We start from the raw sequence: 19016 nt of genomic DNA, 5'->3' as shown, positions 1-19016 counted from the left end.
ACGGCTGGCGCACACAGCCGTGGACCCCAAGCATAGGCGGCGTCGGCAACATGAGCATGATGGCAACGGCGCTAATTCCGAAGGGACCAAAAAAAAAGTTTTTATTAAACTTTTTTTTACAAAAGTTTAAAGGTCCCTATGGTTCAACATGTTTTTTTTTTTAGAAAACAGCACTTTAATATATATATATATATATATATATAGAAAAAAAAACACACAAAAGCAAAAGCTCAAGTAGCTTTTGGGGCAGGCTATATAAACCCCTTAAGTGGGCTTCTTGCCACACATCTCTCAAGTTTTCAAGCTCTCAAGCTCTCTAGTTCACTCGCATTTTTTTGTGCAAGACCGAATTCTCTCTCCGCTCGCCCTCTTCAAGATGTCGACCCAAGAATCGGAGTTGGAGTCCCTTGTTGAACGCGAAGGCTTGCCGGCTACCGAAGATACCGATGCCGATCTTTTTGACGATTATGTGTCAAAATCAGATTTCCAAGAGTTTAAAGTAGCTCTCGAAGCTTCTTCGTCGGAACGTCAGGCACAAATCGCAACCCAGATGCAAGCTTTGCAAAACTCCATTGCTCTCTTGACCACTACCCTCTCTACTCTATCGGGTTTGGATACTTTGGCCTCTGCTTTAGGCCCCAATATTACTTCGGAACAGTTCGGGGGCGAGCATAAGCAGCGTACCAAGGAGATCGTGGACACTTGGCTACATAAGTGGCAAGTTCACTTTCAGTTTCATCCATATGACCAGACGACCAAGTTGAAAGAGCAAAAGACGTAGATCCTGGCTCTGAAAGAGCGCACCCGTTCTCCAGCACCGCGTTTTCCATCTCCTCCTCCCTCTACTTCCGTATCCCAGATTCCAGATCCTCTACACAAGGACCCTCTTGCATGGTCACGACCGCAGCCGAGTTCTTTGCTTGAGTTGCAGATATGTGCATTGGAGATCCGACAACGTGAAGACGAAGCCATGCAACGCGTGGAACATGAGCGTTACCTTGCAGCTTTGGACGCCAGATTGACACCCGCGGCACCCTCAAATCATTTTCCTGAGAAAATGAACTTTAGTAAGTATAATGGTAAACTCGACCCCACCACTCTTTATTCATGGTTGCATTAGTTTGAAGCTTACTTTGCCGCAGTTAGAAAAAATGATACTAACAAAGTGATCTTAGCCAGTTGGTACTTGGAAGGTGAGGCCATTCCTTGGCGGACCCAATGGGCTCATGCCCACACCAGATTAGGTATGGCAACTTATGTGTGGGACGAGTTTGTCCACGACCTTAAGCAGCAGTTTCTACCGCCCCATTACCTTGAGCGACTCGAAGACGAATTCAGGGGAGCGCGTCAGAACGCGCAACCAGTCCTTCAGTTTGCCAATAGAATTTTGACTTGATGTTTGCAATTAGGGTTATCTGATTCGGACAAGAAAGGGCATTTTTTGTATGGCCTTAACACGCAAATCCAATGGGAGGCGCGTATGTTTAGGCCAGCCACCTTCAAAGGCGCACTCTCGCTTGCGCAGAGTGCTGAAATGAAGCATAATGGTGGCAAGCCCAAGACTTCCCAACCGACTACTCCCAGGGCTACCGCCTCGAGGAGAAAAGGCTAGAACCAGACATGGTCTTCCCCAGGACAGAGCATGGGAGCCCCCGGCTCCAAGAACTCGAACAATGCGTCCAAGCTTACTCCAGACCAGAAAGCGGAGACAGGCAAGACGGGTGGCAAGTTGAGTGCATCTAGACTGCCCAGACGGTGGCCAGTGCTTCCGAGAAGTATTTGACTCTCCATGAAAAGTTTCAGAAGATTTTTCTTCGGGACAATCTCCCTTCCCAGCTCCCCCCGTCCAGACCGGAGGACCACAAGATTGATCTCCTCCCAGGCTCGGAACCCCCAAGCAAGTCTCCATATCGCCTTTCCAAGGCAATGGAATCCGAGTTGGACCGCCAACTCCAAGAATTGTTGCAATCTGGCTTCATCCGCCCCAGCATGTCGCCATTTGCAGCACTGATCTTCTTTGTCAAGAAAAAAAGATGGGTCTTTTCGTTTGTGTGTCGGTTATCGTGTACTCAATAAGTTGACTATCAAGAGTAGATTCCCGATGCCTCAAATAGATTATATTCGCAAGAGGCTGAATGGGGCTAAGGTGTTCTCAAAACTCGATTTAAAGAGTGAGTACCACCAAGTGAGGATTGTAGAGGGGGACATCCCCAAGACAGCCTTCCGTAGTACGGAACGGGCCCACTTTGAATTTGTGGTCATGCCATTTGGCTTGATGAACGCCCCAGCTACATTCAACCGCATGATGATGCGTGTTTTCCGAGAATTAATTGGAAAGTGTGTTCATATTTATGGACGACATATTGGTATTTTCAGCTACGGTTGAGCAGCATGACATTGAAGTGGGGAAAGTCCTTGAGTTGCTGGAAAGCAACGAGCTCTACTTCAATGAGAAGAAGTCGGAATTTTATTTGTTCCAGGTTCATTACCTTGGATACATAATTAGTGCAAAAGGCATTCGACTTGATCCGGCTAAAGTAGCTAAAGTAGCCGAGATTGTCAATTGGGAAGTACCTCATACAACTTATGACATCAGATCCTTTGTGGGTATATGCCAAGCATACTCCACCCACATAGACAAGTTTTCTGAGCTCTCGACGGATCTCACCGATCTGCTAAAGGGTGTCAAGACAAGAAGGCAACGGATTCGAATGACTCCACGAGCATTGGAGGCATTCAAGAACCTCAAGGTGGCTTTATCAAAAGCGCCTTGTTTAGCACTTGCCTCATGGGACGAACCATTTCAGGTGACCACCGATACGAGTAACATTGCAACTGGCGGTGTATTACAACATAATGGTCACCCAGTTGCTTACATGTCTCGTAAGTTACTGCCTGCAGAGAAGAATTACTCAGTCTACGATCGTGAACTCCTTGCAGTTATACAGGCCTTGAAACATTGGAAACATTTTCTTTATGGCCGGGACTTTGAGGTTCGCACTGACCACCAAGCATTACGCTGGATTCAGACAATGCTAAGTGCACAGTGGAGTGACCGACAACACCGTTGGAGCCAGATATTCCAACAATTTGGTGGTATGATTGAGTATCTTCCAGGAAAGGCCAATCCAATGGCTAATGCTTTGAGCACGAAGGGACAAGTGACTTTTATTCAGACCACTAGACTCGACCTTGTTGGTACGAGACTAGACGACATGAAGCACACGTACACGGATTCCGAGGAATTCGGTACACGGAGGGAACAGGCATTGGATGCCACAGGACCATGACTTTCTGATATGCGATGGTTGGCTTTTCTACAAAGACCGACTGTGTGTCATGAATTCATTCAAGGCAGCTCTTCTCCATGACGCTCATGACGCCATTACTGGTAGTCATAGGGACATGAATTCGACTTTGGAGAAATTGGAACGGCAATATTATCGGCCAAAGATGAGGCGAGATGTGTTTTCGTATGTACAACGTTGTGATATTTGTCAAAAGACGAAAGCTCCTCATGGAAAGAAGATAGGGTTATTACAGCCCTTTTAACTATAGTTGATAGATTTAGCAAATTCGTTATGCTTATTCCATGCAGGACCAATGTGACTGCCGAGGATATTGCCCAGTTGTTCATTCGGTATTGGTACCTGATTGGCGGGATTCCTAGGACCATCGTGTCAGACCAAGATGCCAAGTTTACCAGTCATTTTTGGAGAACATTGTTTGATAACTTTGGTACTAAATTGAATTTTTCCAGTGCATTTCACCCACAAACACACAGACGGCCAAACAGAGATCTACAACCAGTTGGCCTTTGATGTGCTGAAGTGTTATGTCCACGATCAGCAAGGTAAGTGGGAATCATATTTGCCTTTAGTTCAAGCTATTTTGAATGATTCTTTTTCTTCAGCTATTGGCAGCACTCCATATGAGGCAGCGTTTGGAAGACCATTCCAGTCGCTATTGACCAGGACCTCGTCTTCAGTACCTAAAGCGAACAAAGTAACAAAGTCTTACCAGGAGATTTTAGAGTCAGTAAAAGATAGGTTGGCTAAACGCAAGAGACCTACACTCGACAAGCCAATAAAGACCGAAGGAATATGAAGTTCTCATAAGGGGATTGGGTTTATCTTCGGATTATGAAGCAAAGGTTGAAGCAGGTGGGCAAGCGATGCCCAAAGTTGTCTTTCACAGGAGCTTCGGACCTTTTCCCATCCAGAGAAAATTAATGAGGTTTCAATGAAGTTGATGAATGGGAGAGAGAATTAGGGTTAGGTTAGAGTTCATGTGTGGGAGACATACACAAAGAGAACAAGGGGAGAGAGAGAGAGAGAGTTGTGGGGATAAGTCAACTCATGATATGAGTGTGTGACTCCCCTATCACACATGTATATTGCACTAGTACACATAGTGCACTTAGTACATTAAAAGTACTAAGTGTACTATGTACTATAACTTATGGGCTAGTACACACTATAAGGGTGGGCATAATGCCTTTACCCCAACAACCTCCCACTTAAAGGCAAAGTGCCCTTAAGTAAAGGAAAAGAAAAAATCAGCATGTACATGATAATATACAAGGCCATATCAAGGCTGAAACTGGCCTCATCCAATGCCCATCAAGTGTCTACAATGAGCAAACCGCTCCGGAGGCAAACTCTTTGTCAACAGATCAGCCGAGTTGTCAACCGTATGAATCTTAACAAGCTGAATTTGCTTGTTCTCTATCACCTCTCTGATGAAGTGATACTTCACATCCACATGCTTCGTCTTTGCATGAAAGACAGGGTTCTTTGCCAACTGGATGGCACTCTGACTGTCACAATGCAACAATGGAATATCCCCTGTATAGCCCAAATCAACCACTAACCGAGATAGCCATAATGCCTCCTTGCAAGCCTCTGTGGTTGCAATATACTCGGCCTCTGTAGTAGATAAGGCTGTGCACTTCTGCATCCTGGATATCCATGACACAGCACCTCCTGTGAATGTAAACACATAACCGGTAGTAGACTTCCGGTTATCAAGATGACCGGCATAATCCGAATCCGTATAACCATGCACTAATGCATCCTGTTTGCCAAAACAAATGCACATATCCTGTGTGCCCTTCAGGTATCTCATGACACCTTTCACTGCTTCCCAATGCTTCTTGCCAGGGTTGGCCATGTATCTAGAAACCACTCCCACTGCAAATGCAATGTCCGGCCTAGTAGCAACCATGGCATACATGAGACTGCCACAAGCTGAAGCATACGGAATCTTGGCCATATCAGCCCTGCCACTATCTGACTGTGGGCTGTCCATAGCACTGAGTTTCACATATGGAGGCAAAGGAGTACTAGTCTTCTTCCCCCCGTCCATATTGAACCTCTGCAAAACTTTGCCAATGTATTCCTTCTGAGACAAATACAACACATGCTGATTTTTGTCCCGAAGTATCCGCATACCCAAAATGTGATTTGCATCACCCAAATCCTTCATATCAAAGGTTTGATGCAGCCTATTCTTCAAGGCATCCATCTCTTTACGAGATTTCCCGGCAATCAACATATCATCAACATACAAGATGAGGATCAATAGACTGCCATCCAAAGCTTTCTTGGTGTATAAGCAGTGATCTATGTCACTTCTCCTGAATTTCTGGGATTTCATGAATGTATCAAATTTATGATACCGTTCCCTTGGTGCCTGTTTGAGCCCATAAAGACTCTTTTTCAGCTTGCATACAAGCTTCTCCTTTCCATTTACTGCATAACCCTCTGGCTGTTGCATATATATCTCTTTATGGAGATCACCGTGAAGAAAAGCAGTCTTCACATCCATCTGAATCAAGTCCAGATCATCATGTGCAACCAAAGCTAACACAGCTCTAAGTGTGGTCATTTTGACCACTGGAGAGAAGATCTCCTCAAAGTCCACACCATATTCCTGCTTGAAGCCCTTAGCCACTAACCTGGCTTTGTATCTTGGCTTTGCATCTGGTGCAACTTTGAGCCTGTAAACCCATTTGCATGGCAAAACTTTCTTGCCTGCAGGCAAATGCACCAATTTCCATGTTCCATTTTTGTGCAGAGAATCCATCTCTGACTTCATGGCACGCTCCCAAAGAGCCTTGTCTGCCCTCTGTAAAGCCTCCTTATAACATGAGGGCTCCCCACAGTCAGTGAGCATCAAGTAGTCAACCCCTGGAACAAACCTGTCAGGGGCTCTGGAGGGTCTTGTGGACCTCCGTACCCAATGACCATCATTTGCAGGTTGCTGTCCAGCCTGCATATCACCTATTGGTGGCTCCTGTTCCATGCCATAAGGCCGAAAAATCATGCCCGGTATCTCCTCTAACTGTGGTATATCCATAGGGATATCTTCTGCCATCTCTGGCTGTCCATTTGGACCATTTTCAGCACCATTTAAGGGCTGGTTTTGCTGCTGTAATGGCTGATTTACAGGCCTTTGTTGTTGTCCATGATGTCCATCATCATCAAAGATGACTCTGCCAGGCTCCTGTTGCCTTGCAGGCTCCTTATACATGCATGTTTCATCAAAAATGACATCATTGCTGCGTATAATCTTTCTATTCGCGGGATCCCAAAGTCTATACCCCATTTCACCTTTGTCACCATATCCTAGGAATATGCATTTGTGAGACTTAGGATTCCCTGCGTATGTGCACGTACGCAACGCAACCAAACACTCTCAAGTGCTTGTATGACGGAGGCTTCCCTGTCCATACTTTCTCTGGCACTTTCCCACCAAGCCTCGTGTTAGGTGACCTGTTTATAAGATGAACGGCTGTCATAACAGCTTCAGCCCAAAAACCATGAGGTAACGCAGCATGTGACAACATAGAACGGACCTTCTCCTGAATGGTCCTGTTCATCCTCTCTGCTGTCCCGTTTTGTGGAGGATCATAAGGAGTAGAGAGCTCCCTCTTGATGCCTTTAGCATCACAAAAGTCCTGAAACTGTTTGGACATATACTCTCCACCATTGTCGGAACGCAAAGCCTTCAGTGTTTTGCCAGTTTGATTCTCAACAAGAGCAACAAACTTCTGAAACACTGAGAATGTATCACTCTTCAAACGAAGAGGATAAACCCACACCTTGCGTGTGGCATCATCAATAAAAGACAAAAAATATTTTGCCCCTCCCAAAGAAAGCTGAGGCATCTCACATACATCTATATGCACAAGCTCTAACTGAGCATCTTTCTGTCCAAGAGCTTTCTTGTGGGGGCACTGTAGTTGCCTACCATATATACAATGCTCACAAAACTGAAAACTTGAAAACTTTAGAAAAGGCAAGTAACCCAAACGAGACAATTGCTCCATTCCCTTGACACTCATGTGTCCCAACCGGCTATGCCACATAGAGATTTCCGGCAGCTCGGTTGCATTTACATTAGCGTGGTGACAAACACCTGCATGCATGAAGTAAAGAGTGTCCACCTTAGAGCCTCTGGCAACAACCAGTGAGCCCTTACTAATTTTCCACTTTCCACGACCAAATGTGGTAACATAATCAGCATCATCAAGCTGTCCAGTAGAAAGCAGGTTCTTCTTGATCTCAGGCACATGCCTGACATCATGGAGCATAAGCTGTGAGCCATCTGAAAACACAAGCCTCACATCACCTCTGCCAAGAATCTTGCATGCATGGTTATCACCCAAATAAACCACTCCTTCATTGCCAGCAATATACCTGACAAACAAATCTCTGCAACCTGTGACATGAAAGGAGGCACCTGAATCAATGATCCATGAGTGCATACCATAACCATCTCCTGTAAGAAGTGAATGGGCATCAAGTGAAGACGTGAATAGGACCTCATCCTCACTGTCACCTGCATGTGACACATCGATTTCTTCAATCTTGACTCCACTTTTGCCCTTTGGCTTTACATCTTTGGCTTCATCTTTGTCTTTGTCTTTGCCTTTTCCCTTTTCCTTTTGATCATTTTTCCATTTGTAGCATTGCTTTTTAATGTGTCCCTTCTTGCCACAATAATGGCATTCCAAGTCCTTTTTGGAGCGGGACTTGCTCCTTCCCCGTTCTTGGCTTTTGTCCCTTTGCTGGGATCTCCCACGTGCATTCATTGCATTTGACTTTCCAACAGAATTGTTCTTCCTGTTCATCTCTTCTTGAAGAAGAGCACCCTCAACATCTACATATGACAGCATAGCATTCGAATTGCTAGTGGCTGTCCTGAATGTGTCCCAACTCTCTGGCAAAGTGCATAAGAGAAAAGTGGCTTTGAACTCATCGTCCATTGCCAACTTTTGATTTATAACTTGGCTGACAATACCATTAAACTCATTTAGATGGGCTGCCATAGACGCCCCTTCCTTCATCTGAAGACCTATGAGTTTCTTCAACCAATACACTTTGCTTGAGGCACTTTGCTGGGCATACAAGTCCTGCAATCTCTGCCACATTCCCCAAGCTGTCTTCTCTTCACGAATGCTGAAAAGTAAAGAGTCTGACACAGATAACATGATAGTAGATCTTGCCAGCTCATCGATATCTTCCCACTCTTCAGCAGTAAGAGAAGCGGGCATTACACCCCTTTCTTTGATAGGCTTGTGCTGCTTTTTCTGGAGCAACACATTATAGCACTGGGTTTGCCAAATATCATAGTTATGTGAGCCTTCAAGCTTCTTGATGTGAAGCAATGAAGAGCTCTCACCTGTGGTAAAGCTCTATAGTCCACGCACATGCGGAATGATCCGTCCTTCTTTTGAACAAGAAGTACAAGAGAGCAATAAGGTGAAGAACTAGGTTGAACCAAACCTTTGTCTAAAAGCTCATTTACCTGCTTCATGATCTCTTCTTGTTGTGCAGCACTCACTCGGTATGCGGGTTTGTTAGGTGGAGAATTACCTGGCACAATATCTATGCGATGATCTTCGGGCCTTCCCCGGTACTCATCCTGTCAATATTCCACCTTACAGGATGAGCCAAGCTGAGGAAGATGAGTTGGCTAAACAACTCGAAGATTATTTAAGGATGGGCCAGATCCGTCCAAGTAAATCACCTTGGGGTGCACCTATGTTGCTTAGGAGAAAGAAGGACAATACCTGGAGAATGTGTATAGATTACAAGAGATTGAACAAGCTGACCATAAAGAACTTTTCTTCGAAAATCTGTGCGGGAGTACTCTCAGCTCACACTACCGATGACCGACTTATTGAAAGGTCGTGGACGTAAGTCAAATCAACCTATCACTTGGAATAACGATTTGGATATGGCCTTCAGACTTTTGAAAGATAAAGTCAAGGAAGCACCTATCTTAGCATTACCTGATCCTAGTCGGCCTTATGTTCTTGAAACTGATGCCAGTGACTATGCTATTGGAACTGCTCTATTTCAAGATGGTAGACTGGTTGCTTTTTAAAGTAAAAAGCTAGACGACACCCAATCTCGTTGGCCAACCCTTGAAAAGGAGCTTTATGTTGTGATTCATGCTCTCAAGGTTTGGAGACATTATTTATATGGCTCCAAGTTTGTGGTATTGACTGATCATCAGTCAATCAAGTATCTGTGTGATGCGGATGACTTGAGAGGAAGGAAAGCTCGTTGGGCAGAGTTAATGCAAGATTTTGATTTTGAGATCCGCTATCGGAAAGGGTCCATGAATAGTGTTGCAAATGCGCTTAGTCGAATTAGAGAGGTGAGTTCTTTGTCGTTCACTGAGATTTCTACTGACTTATTTCAGTCATTGAGAGGGCTTTGCAGGACTGATAGTTATTTTGGTCCATTTTGGCAGAAGATCCAGGACGGGAGCTCATTGATTAACCAAGACTCAATGACTGAGCAGTCTACCATTCAGGCTGCACGAGGCCAGTGGATGATTCGGAATGGTTTACTGTAACTTGGTTGAACACAATGCTAATCAATACACTTAAATACATTAAGATTTGAAGGACACTTGCTCAAATACAAGAAGTAAATTGCTGAATTGACAAGAGACACACAATGAGCCAGAACGGCCGACCCCTCCCTTGAGTAAATTGTATTACTATTGGAGAAATTCAATACATAGCTTCACGGGCATCCATTGCCAAATCCTCCATGCCAATGCATATGAAATTCAGTATTTAGAAAACAATGGTATGTCGATGTAGATCACCAAGGAGCTGCCTTGATGCCCGGCCCGACTTCAATGCCCATATTCTCTACCATTGGCTCTATGTTCTACCAAGCAAGGTAGCAACATCTTCAAGAGCACATAGGACAAGAAAAATACTACACAGGGCGGCTAAACAAGGAGTCCTGCCCTTCTACTGAGTAAGTAATGACAACACATTGTCCAATTAGCTTACCAGTCTTCATAGAAGTTGTTGCAAGCGGAAGCCTTCGCGTTGGAAGCTTTAGAAGTGTTGATATCTTCGATTTGCCGCAATCCTTTGCGACAAAAGTCTTCAAGAGGATGAAGGGAACCCTGGGAAAGCTTCCCCTATGGTTCAACTTGAGAAAGGAAGGCTGAAATTAGGGTTTTCAGCAAAAAGACCAGAAATTACAGCAAAAATGAGAGCTGTTTTGCTGAATTTCAGTCATCGGGAGTGAGTAGGAGAGTGATTAGCACTTGGAAACACTCTTGGAAGCTTGGAAACCACCCTAGCAAGTTGGGTATGGCTATGGAGAGCTTGGAAATGGAGAGAAATGGTGGAAAAACAGAGTTTTCAACCTCCAAAAATCCTCATGAAGAGAAAACACGAATTTTTCTTAATAAGTAAGTGAATTGGGGTCCAATCAGGTAAAGGGACATGGGGAGATGCCCATTTATGAGTAAAAAGGGAGGATCAGGTCCTGGACAATGAGTCTTGTCCGCCTCGGGACTTCAGTGAGTGTGAACTTGAAAGCGGTCATAATTTATAAGTGGCTGTCCATCATTTTGCAGGTTTTGGACAACCCTCTCTTTGCCTTGAAATGAGGGTTTAGCCTTATTGGATCGACTCAATTTGAGTTCCAATTGCTCGGTGGCGGTGGCGGCTGCGATTAATTGGTGTAAGATATGACTAGGATACATTTGTAATCCCGCTTTGTACACGGGTTGCAATCCCGATTGAAACCTTCTCTTCCTTTCCGCCTTGGTGACATGCATAAATGGAGACACCTCCAAGAGCACTTTCCAAAACTTTTGTACATATGCATTTACCAATTCCCCCTCATTTTGCTTTACCCAATCCCACTTCATTGTTATCTCATTCAATGCATTGGGAGGCAAGAATTGAGCATAGAACCTCTCCTTGAACTCTTCCCATGATCTAACGGGATTTGGTGAGAGCTTCTCCGTGAGCCACCAATGGACAGCAATGCCTTTCATGAACATGCTTACATGCCGGATCATGGATTTCTGAGTGAAATCCTCATCACTGAAAGCAATATCAAACTGGGCAATAAAAGCAAGTGCCTTTGATGCATCATATTTTCCATGATATGTGTCAAACTTCACAGATTTGTCTCCGACTTTGAAGTCACGAGACTTTGATGCACGTGTGTGCATCTCAACATGTTTTCTCCCATGTTTGTCCATTGGGACAGCCCCTGTGTCTGGCATCATTTTTGTACCAAAAGGTGATGCATCAGGCATAGATACATGTGCCCTGTAAGCATGAGGCATGGCTGGCCCCTCAACATGCATTGATACATTTTCAGCCACAACTTCTCTCTCACGAGCACACTCGAAGGCATGAGTGGCATGAGAGATACGTGAAATACCTGCACCAACAGAAAATTGCAGCCCATGTTGCATGTGTTGTGCATGTACATTTTCAGCCGGCAATGGCATTTGACATACATTTTGACCACTGCCATAAACATTGTATCCTTCACGGACTACATGAGGTATTCCTGCATGGCGTGAAGTCACTGATTGTTCCTCTCCCATCGCATGGAGGTTCATCCTCTTAGACATAAGTTCTTGTTCGGGTACTTGTGGGGATTCCAAGACATGTGGGATGGTTGCCTTTTCTGCATAGGCATCCTCGGTACGAGCCAAGTATGCACGTGCTGCATCCCTCGGTTGCATGTGCAACTCTTGAGCAATCATTGCCATAGCATGATCCATATAAGATTCAGCTTTCTTGGCCTTCAAACGGTCATGTACCAATGGATCCTCGCGGCGATAGAGATTCAATTCTTCTTGTTGTGCATGGAGAAGAGCCTGCATACGAGTAAGTTCAGCCCTCAAGACTATGGACTCTTCTTCTTGCATCTTCTCTTTGCCACGGGACGGCTGTCCCACATATTCATGTTCCCTATTGTGCACCACATGAGTTTGCTCATCCTGTAAAGCATTGGAGGCATGCATTTCATTGTCCCTGTCTCTTGTATTAGCATCTCCAACATTCATTGTATGGCTGTCCTTAATGTTCTAAGTGTAGAGATAGCTAGTGTTCACGGGGTGATCGTCTCTCACGATAGAAGTAAAAGAGAACCGTATGCTCTGATACCAATGTAACTTGGTTGAACACAATGCTAATCAATACACTTAAATACATTAAGATTTGAAGGACACTTGCTCAAATACAAGAAGTAAATTGCTGAATTGACAAGAGACACACAATGAGCCGGAACGGCCGACCCCTCCCTTGAGTAAATTGTATTACTATTGGAGAAATTCAATACATAGCTTCACGGGCATCCATTGCCAAATCCTCCATGCCAATGCATATGAAATTCAGTATTTAGAAAACAATGGTATGTCAATGTAGATCACCAAGGGCTGCCTTGATGCCGGCCCGACTTCAGTGCCCATATTCTCTACCATTGGCTCTATGTTCTACCAAGCAAGGTAGCAACATCTTCAAGAGCACATAGGACAAGAGAAATACTACACAGGGCGGCTAAACAAGGAGTCCTGCCCTTCTACTGAGTAAGTAATGACAACACATTGTCCAATTAGCTTACCAGTCTTCATAGAAGTTGTTGCAAGCGGAAGCCTTCGCGTTGGAAGCTTTAGAAGTGTTGATATCTTCGATTTGCTGCAATCCTTCGCGACAAAAGTCTTCAAGAGGATGAAGGGAACCCTGGGAAAGCTTCCCCTATGGTAAAACTTGAGAAAGGAAGGCTGAAATTAGGGTTTTCAGCAAAAAGACCAGAAATTACAGCAAAAATGAGAGCTGTTTTGCTGAATTTCAGTCATCGGGAGTGAGTAGGAGAGTGATTAGCACTTGGAAACACTCTTGGAAGCTTGGAAACCACCCTAGCAAGTTGGGTATGGCTATGGAGAGCTTGGAAATGAAGAGAAATGGTGGAAAAACAGAGTTTTTAGCCTCCAAAAATCCTCATGAAGAGAAAACACGAATTTCTCTTAATAAGTAAGTGAATTGGGGTCCAATCAGGTGAAGGGACATGGGGAGATGCCCATTTGTGAGTAAAAAGGGAGGATCAGGTCCTGGACAATGAGTCTTGTCCGCCTCGGGACTTCAGTGAGTGTGAACTTGGAAGCAGTCATAATTTATAAGTGACTTTTGGGCGCCCAAACTTTAATGAAGTGGGAATATTGGCTAAGTCCTAAGGGCTATTTGAGCCTAGATTGGGTAATACTTACCACCTGTTCACATGCCACACAACCATATCAGCAGACAGTTTCACACGCACGGTTCACGGGCGGGCGTCCCCTTAGCGCGGAACTACACATAGGTCATGCAGGCATGAAAACAGCATGCAATTTCATTTGCAGGCAAGCACATAAAGATGCTATGCAATGCACCATTGGCATGAGCAATTTCCGTTCATGAAACCATATAAGACCAGAGATTTGGGGAAGCTTGGAGCTAGGGAGGCTGATTGACGAGCTGAGTTAGGGATAGACTAACGGGCGGGCGTCCAAGTGTGGACACCCGATGACCGGCCAAGAGCCTATAAAAGGGTGGCCAAGGTTAGTTATTGAGATATAGAGTCTCTCGCGAGTTTGTGAGAGCTCTATGGTCTTGGAGCCTGGATCTAGTGCAGACGTGCACCTGCTTTATGCAGCCGAGGCCGGCACCAATCTCGAGGCCCAAGAGGGTAGCTTCGTGGCGGTATGGGACATCGCGAGGAGGAGATTGGTCGGTACGTCAACCTAGTTAGCTCAGCTCGTGGCTCGGTGGGGACAGCCAAGACTGTGGGCTTGCCCACGGCTGTCATGGTTGGGAGGTAAGTCAGGCCTGCACTCCCTTGTTTGTTTGTTTGTTTGCAGGTTTCGAGTCTCGTACCAAGAACGATCACGAGGAGATCCGGTGGGGATTTGACATTACAGAAGGCCTTGTATGGTCTTAAACAAGCTCCCAGGACTTGAAACTACAAGATTGATTCTTTCTTTCTTAGAAAGGGTTTCTAGAGATCAGTTGCAGATCCAGATTTATCTCTCTTTCGGGAACGCGGTATGGTCACCTTGATTATCCTCTATGTTGATGATCTTATTCTCACTGGCGATCATGTGGAGCACATAGCTATAACAAAAACTGCCTTGTCAAAGGAGTTTGAGATGACGGATTTAGGCTTACTCCATTTCTATTTGGGATTGGAAATTTGGCAGACCCAGAGGGGGTTCTTTGTTTCTCAGTAGCGATATGTTCATGAGTTGCTAGAGGCCTTTGGGATGGAGAACTGCAAGCCTATTTCATCTCTGATGGATCCGAATACCAAACTTACAGTACATGATCCTTGTGAGTAGGTTGTTGTCTCCCTGTATTGGAAGCTTGTTGTTCATTGATTTGGTTACTGAACACCAGATTGGACTTGAGTTTTCCAGTGGGGCTATTGAGCTCGTTTATGGAGACACCTTTGAAGACTCATTGGGACGCAGGATTGCAGAACTTGCGGTATCTGCAGGGTATGAAGGATCTTGGCCTCTTTTATAACACTGGAGGAGGAACAAAGGACCGAGTCAATCTCCGAGGTTGGAGTGACTCTGATTGGGGAGGAGATCCAAACACGAGGAGATCTACTTCAGGCTACAGCTTTACCCTCGGCTCAGGAGCTATTTCTTGGAGCAACAAGAGGCATCCAACTATTGCCTTATCTTCTACTGAGGCAGAGTATCGGGCTGCCCGCTGTCACCAGCCCGGACATTTCCCAGTATGAAAGGGGTCTGGTGGACTCAAGGATGTCTAAATATTTGGAAAGTACAAGCTTTGGGAATGGGGGATTATCCTAGAATACAAAGGACCACACTCCTAAAATTTAGGAGAGTTGCTATTTTTGGATTCTGTTCGCGTCATTACATCTGGAATTGAGTAGATACCAAGAGTTGGGTGCCTATGATAGAATGTCTACCAGTTGGGATATTTTTAGAGATAAAGTTTATGGAACAACCCATCTCTTAGATTGGGACATGTGGCAAGAAAGTGGACCAAAGTGAGACAAGTGGCCTGACACTTGTTAGAAAGTGGATCAAAGTGAGACAAGTGGCCTCACGCTTGTCACTTCAGCTATTGTGTGGCTCTCCACTTGTCATTGTAGCCTTCTCTTGCCATTTTAGCTCATGGGAGGCCCAAATCTATAAATTGGAGCCCTCTCTTCATTAATGAAGGCTCTCTTGCTGCACACTAGCCTCTACCACCGTTACAGGCTGCCCTAATGATGGCTACTCTCTTTCTCTCTCACTTGAAGGCTGCCCATGAAGAATACCGGCTGTTGGGGACTGTTTTTGAAGAGTAAGGCCCTCAAAGCTTGTACATGATATTATTCTCCTTGGGTAATAAAATACTCCAGGGGGGGGGGGGGGGGTCGGCCCATTCCGGCCTCTATGTGGTGTCACGTGTGCAAGCTGCATGTTCAGCATTTGTGGATGTTTTGTCCAGCTTTTAAATGTAATAATATGCATTGATGGTATCAACAAGTGTGTCAAAGGCCCTAGTCCCCCGGGCACACCCACCACGAGTTACACCTGCTGTGCTGCTTGCGAGGTGGTGTGGCTCTGCGAAGGTTACTTGGTGAGATTGGGTTTCCACAAAAGGAACCTACGGTCATCCAGTGCGACAACCAAAGCTGTATAGATATTGCTCGGAACCCGGTCTTTCATGCCCGAACCAAGCACATAGAGATAGAATATCATTTTGTTCATGAGAATATTTTGGCTGGTAACATCTTGCTTATCTTTTGTTCAACAGAGGACAATGTGGCAGACCTCTTCACGAAGCCTCTATCTCAGCAAATGCTCCGTCAGCACTCCAGCTCACTGGGGTTGGTTCCACACTCAAGAGCTAAGAGGAGGTGTTAGCAATCATCTCCTGTCTGTACCATATTACTCAGTAGGAAGTGAGGACCATTGTTGTGGATGTGTCTGCCCATATAGGAGCTTTCTCCATTTTTTTCCATTTTCCATGTTTTTTTCCTTGTTTTTCTAGGAGTAGGGGGGATGAGCTGGCCGACTGTTGTACCTATTGGCCAACGTGTATCTCCTAGCCGACTGGTGTTTTTCTGCTGGCCAACTCATACTATGTTGACCAACTGCTATTATGCTAGCTGACTGGACATTTTCCAATCATGGGCCCATCAGAGGGCTGTCGGCCCAGTTGCTATTGGTCGACTAGCTGCCCTTCTTGTATATATAGCATGCCTTGCCCCCGAACTCAGTTTGTACCGGATTCTAGTGTATATAGTAGAGATTATACCACCTTCTCCTCTCTTTCATTTCTGTACTTCTGCTCTCAGTACTTTCATTTCCGCTACCCATTTTGACAGCAATATACCAAGGAGACCAATACTCTCACAAATGCTAAAAAGGAGGATCGAGTATTTTGTTGGACTCCAATTGAGCAGGCTTGTTTTGAGAAGCTCAAAGTAATTATGCCATCTGCTTCCATTCTCCGGCTACCAGATTTGGATGAGTCCTTCACGGTTTTCTACAACGCTACTAGAGGAGGCCTTCGAGCAGTGTTGCTCTAGCATGGATACCCGATTGCCTATGAGAGCCAAAATCTCTATTGTCACGTGTATCCCGCACTTGGATATCACGTGGACATATGTGCATGGTCTACCACAAGTCTACCATGGAAGAAGTCATCTCTTCTCCCATGATGAGGCCTACTACACAAAGAATATATCCAAAAGGTCTACATCAACAAGGATTCCTTCAAAAACAAAGCAAATGGTAAATATAACTTTTGTAGCAAACCAAGACACTTCGAGAAAGATTACTACATTAACAAGAAGATCTTCACCGACCTCATGGAAAAAGACAATCAAAAAGAAGGTGAAGACAATACTAGTAAGGTCTCACATGAGGCGAATCTTGTTGTTAATATGAATTGCACCTTCTAGACCAACTCACCTGCATCCTAATCCATTGTTCTTATTATATGCCTTTTGAATTTCACTTACTTTATAAACCTACAAACTAGAGTGAGTTCCAAATTGGGATCATATACATTGTCACAAGGGTGTCCCATAGGCTACTCCTAAGAGTTGGAGTCATCAATTTGAAGGGAAGACTATTGGACAAATTGATGTACTTGGAATTTATGGATATAGAGCATAAGCCTTGGATCATTTGTTCAAAGGTTAAAAGCCTTGCAGTAGATGTAAACTATGCCAATAAAGGTAAAAGAATCCATGAGGTGTACTAGGAGCCAGGAGCATCAAAAGCAACCTCCTTTGTTGACTTTGATAGCTAGAATCTAGAACATGTGAAGGCTACAATCATGGAGAGATTCTAGGGACAGGATCATGAAACTTTATTAGCACTTAATCTCAATTAGCATTGACCTAATCATCTTGTACTCAACCTATATAAGAGACAACATCTAATGAAATTATCTCTCTCATTCTACTCATTATGCCTTGTTTACATTAAACTTTTATCGTTAAGCTAATCTCTCATCATTAGCATGTCATTAGCACCTAAACTATGAGCTTCCTTGTGTACTTTGAGTCTCCATGATTCCAACACAACATTTGCCATTTAAGTAAATACTCCACAAGGGAGAGTTGATCTGCTCTATGTAGACCTAAAATGTCAACATGTAAGTCTTAAAATAGCATCCACCAAATTTTTCAGGTGGGTCTGCAACATTTCTTTGATTTGAGATGCTGCTAGTGCGATCCACTAACCCACACAAGCCACGCACACATTTCACATGGTCAAGCTGATTTATTATGGTAACCGTTTTGGTTCAGCATTTTGCATTCTGCAGCTTTCATTCAAAATATACCTTCCTATGAGGCAAGCAAAAAAGAAACTGCAGTTGAGCTTGAACTAGCAAGTGATGACAACTAGCCATAGCTTATTGATAATTTGAAATGCCGCAATAACAACAGAGCTAAGGTGAGTGTAGATCGGCCTAGAGTTACCTGGCTAGGAGTCAATGGCCCTCGTTCCACCATCTTCTTCTGGGTGCAAGAAAATCAGCACATGAAGTTTGCTTTGTGGGCTAGAAGCCACCTGAATCTAGGATTTCTGATGCCCTGACAGAAAGTTGATCTTACAATGCAGATGCAGACCCCACTGAACAACCCGACTGGGTCCTTCTCTTTCCCTTTCTGTCTTCAACTTACTCTTGCAGAATATCACAATCTAGTTAGAAGGGTTTTGGGTTCTTTAAAACCCTTACACAAGGATGTCCTTCTGAATCCAAAAAAAAAGTCAATCATGTCCTCTGTCCCATTCTATCTCGAGTCGGAGCAGCTTATTCTTGCAATCTAGCACAGGCTGTCACCTGGAAATCCCTAAGTAAGAGGGTGCAATGCTGTCGAAACTTCAGATGGTCTTGCAAACCCTAAGCAGAAAAGATGGAGGAGAGGTTTAATGTATCCAATAAGGATCTTTCCCGCAATCCCCCTCTCTGTCTTGTGCGTGACAAGAGTGCAACTTAAACACAAATAAAATAACCCAAACCCTAACAAAAAAGATGGCCCTCTCATGCAGAGAATTAACGAAGCCAAATGTGGGTCATTTCTCTCGTCCTGTCTATTTTTTTCCCTGGTAAGCGCTCCTAATCACAGCACAATGGAGAGTATTTTCTAATCTTGCTTCAGGCTAACCCAAGAATCTTACACGAACTCAGATCTCACCCTCTGCTTCAA

At 44.5% G+C, this 19016-nt stretch overlaps 1 protein-coding gene across 2 annotated transcripts in view; it reads right to left on the bottom strand.

Annotated features, from left to right (window-relative positions):
• The window catches only part of LOC147639705 (protein REDUCED WALL ACETYLATION 1-like), a 56297-nt gene that overhangs the window by 37010 nt on the left and 271 nt on the right, over nucleotides 1-19016 (bottom strand). For both annotated transcript variants that reach the window (XM_086772980.1, XM_086772987.1), the window contains exon 1: nucleotides 18285-19016. This exon is cut by the window's right edge. In XM_086772980.1, coding sequence (XP_086629106.1) covers nucleotides 18285-18317 — 33 coding nt within the window. In that variant the 5' untranslated portion in view covers nucleotides 18318-19016. The remainder of the gene's footprint in view (nucleotides 1-18284) is intronic.

Source organism: Cibotium barometz, chromosome 3 (assembly GCF_041138505.1).
Source record: "Cibotium barometz isolate CiBa-2024 chromosome 3, ASM4113850v1, whole genome shotgun sequence".
Taxonomy (NCBI): Eukaryota; Viridiplantae; Streptophyta; class Polypodiopsida; order Cyatheales; family Cibotiaceae; genus Cibotium; species Cibotium barometz.
The sequence above is the reverse complement of the archived record's forward strand: the minus strand, read 5'-3'. Positions and strand labels throughout refer to the sequence as shown.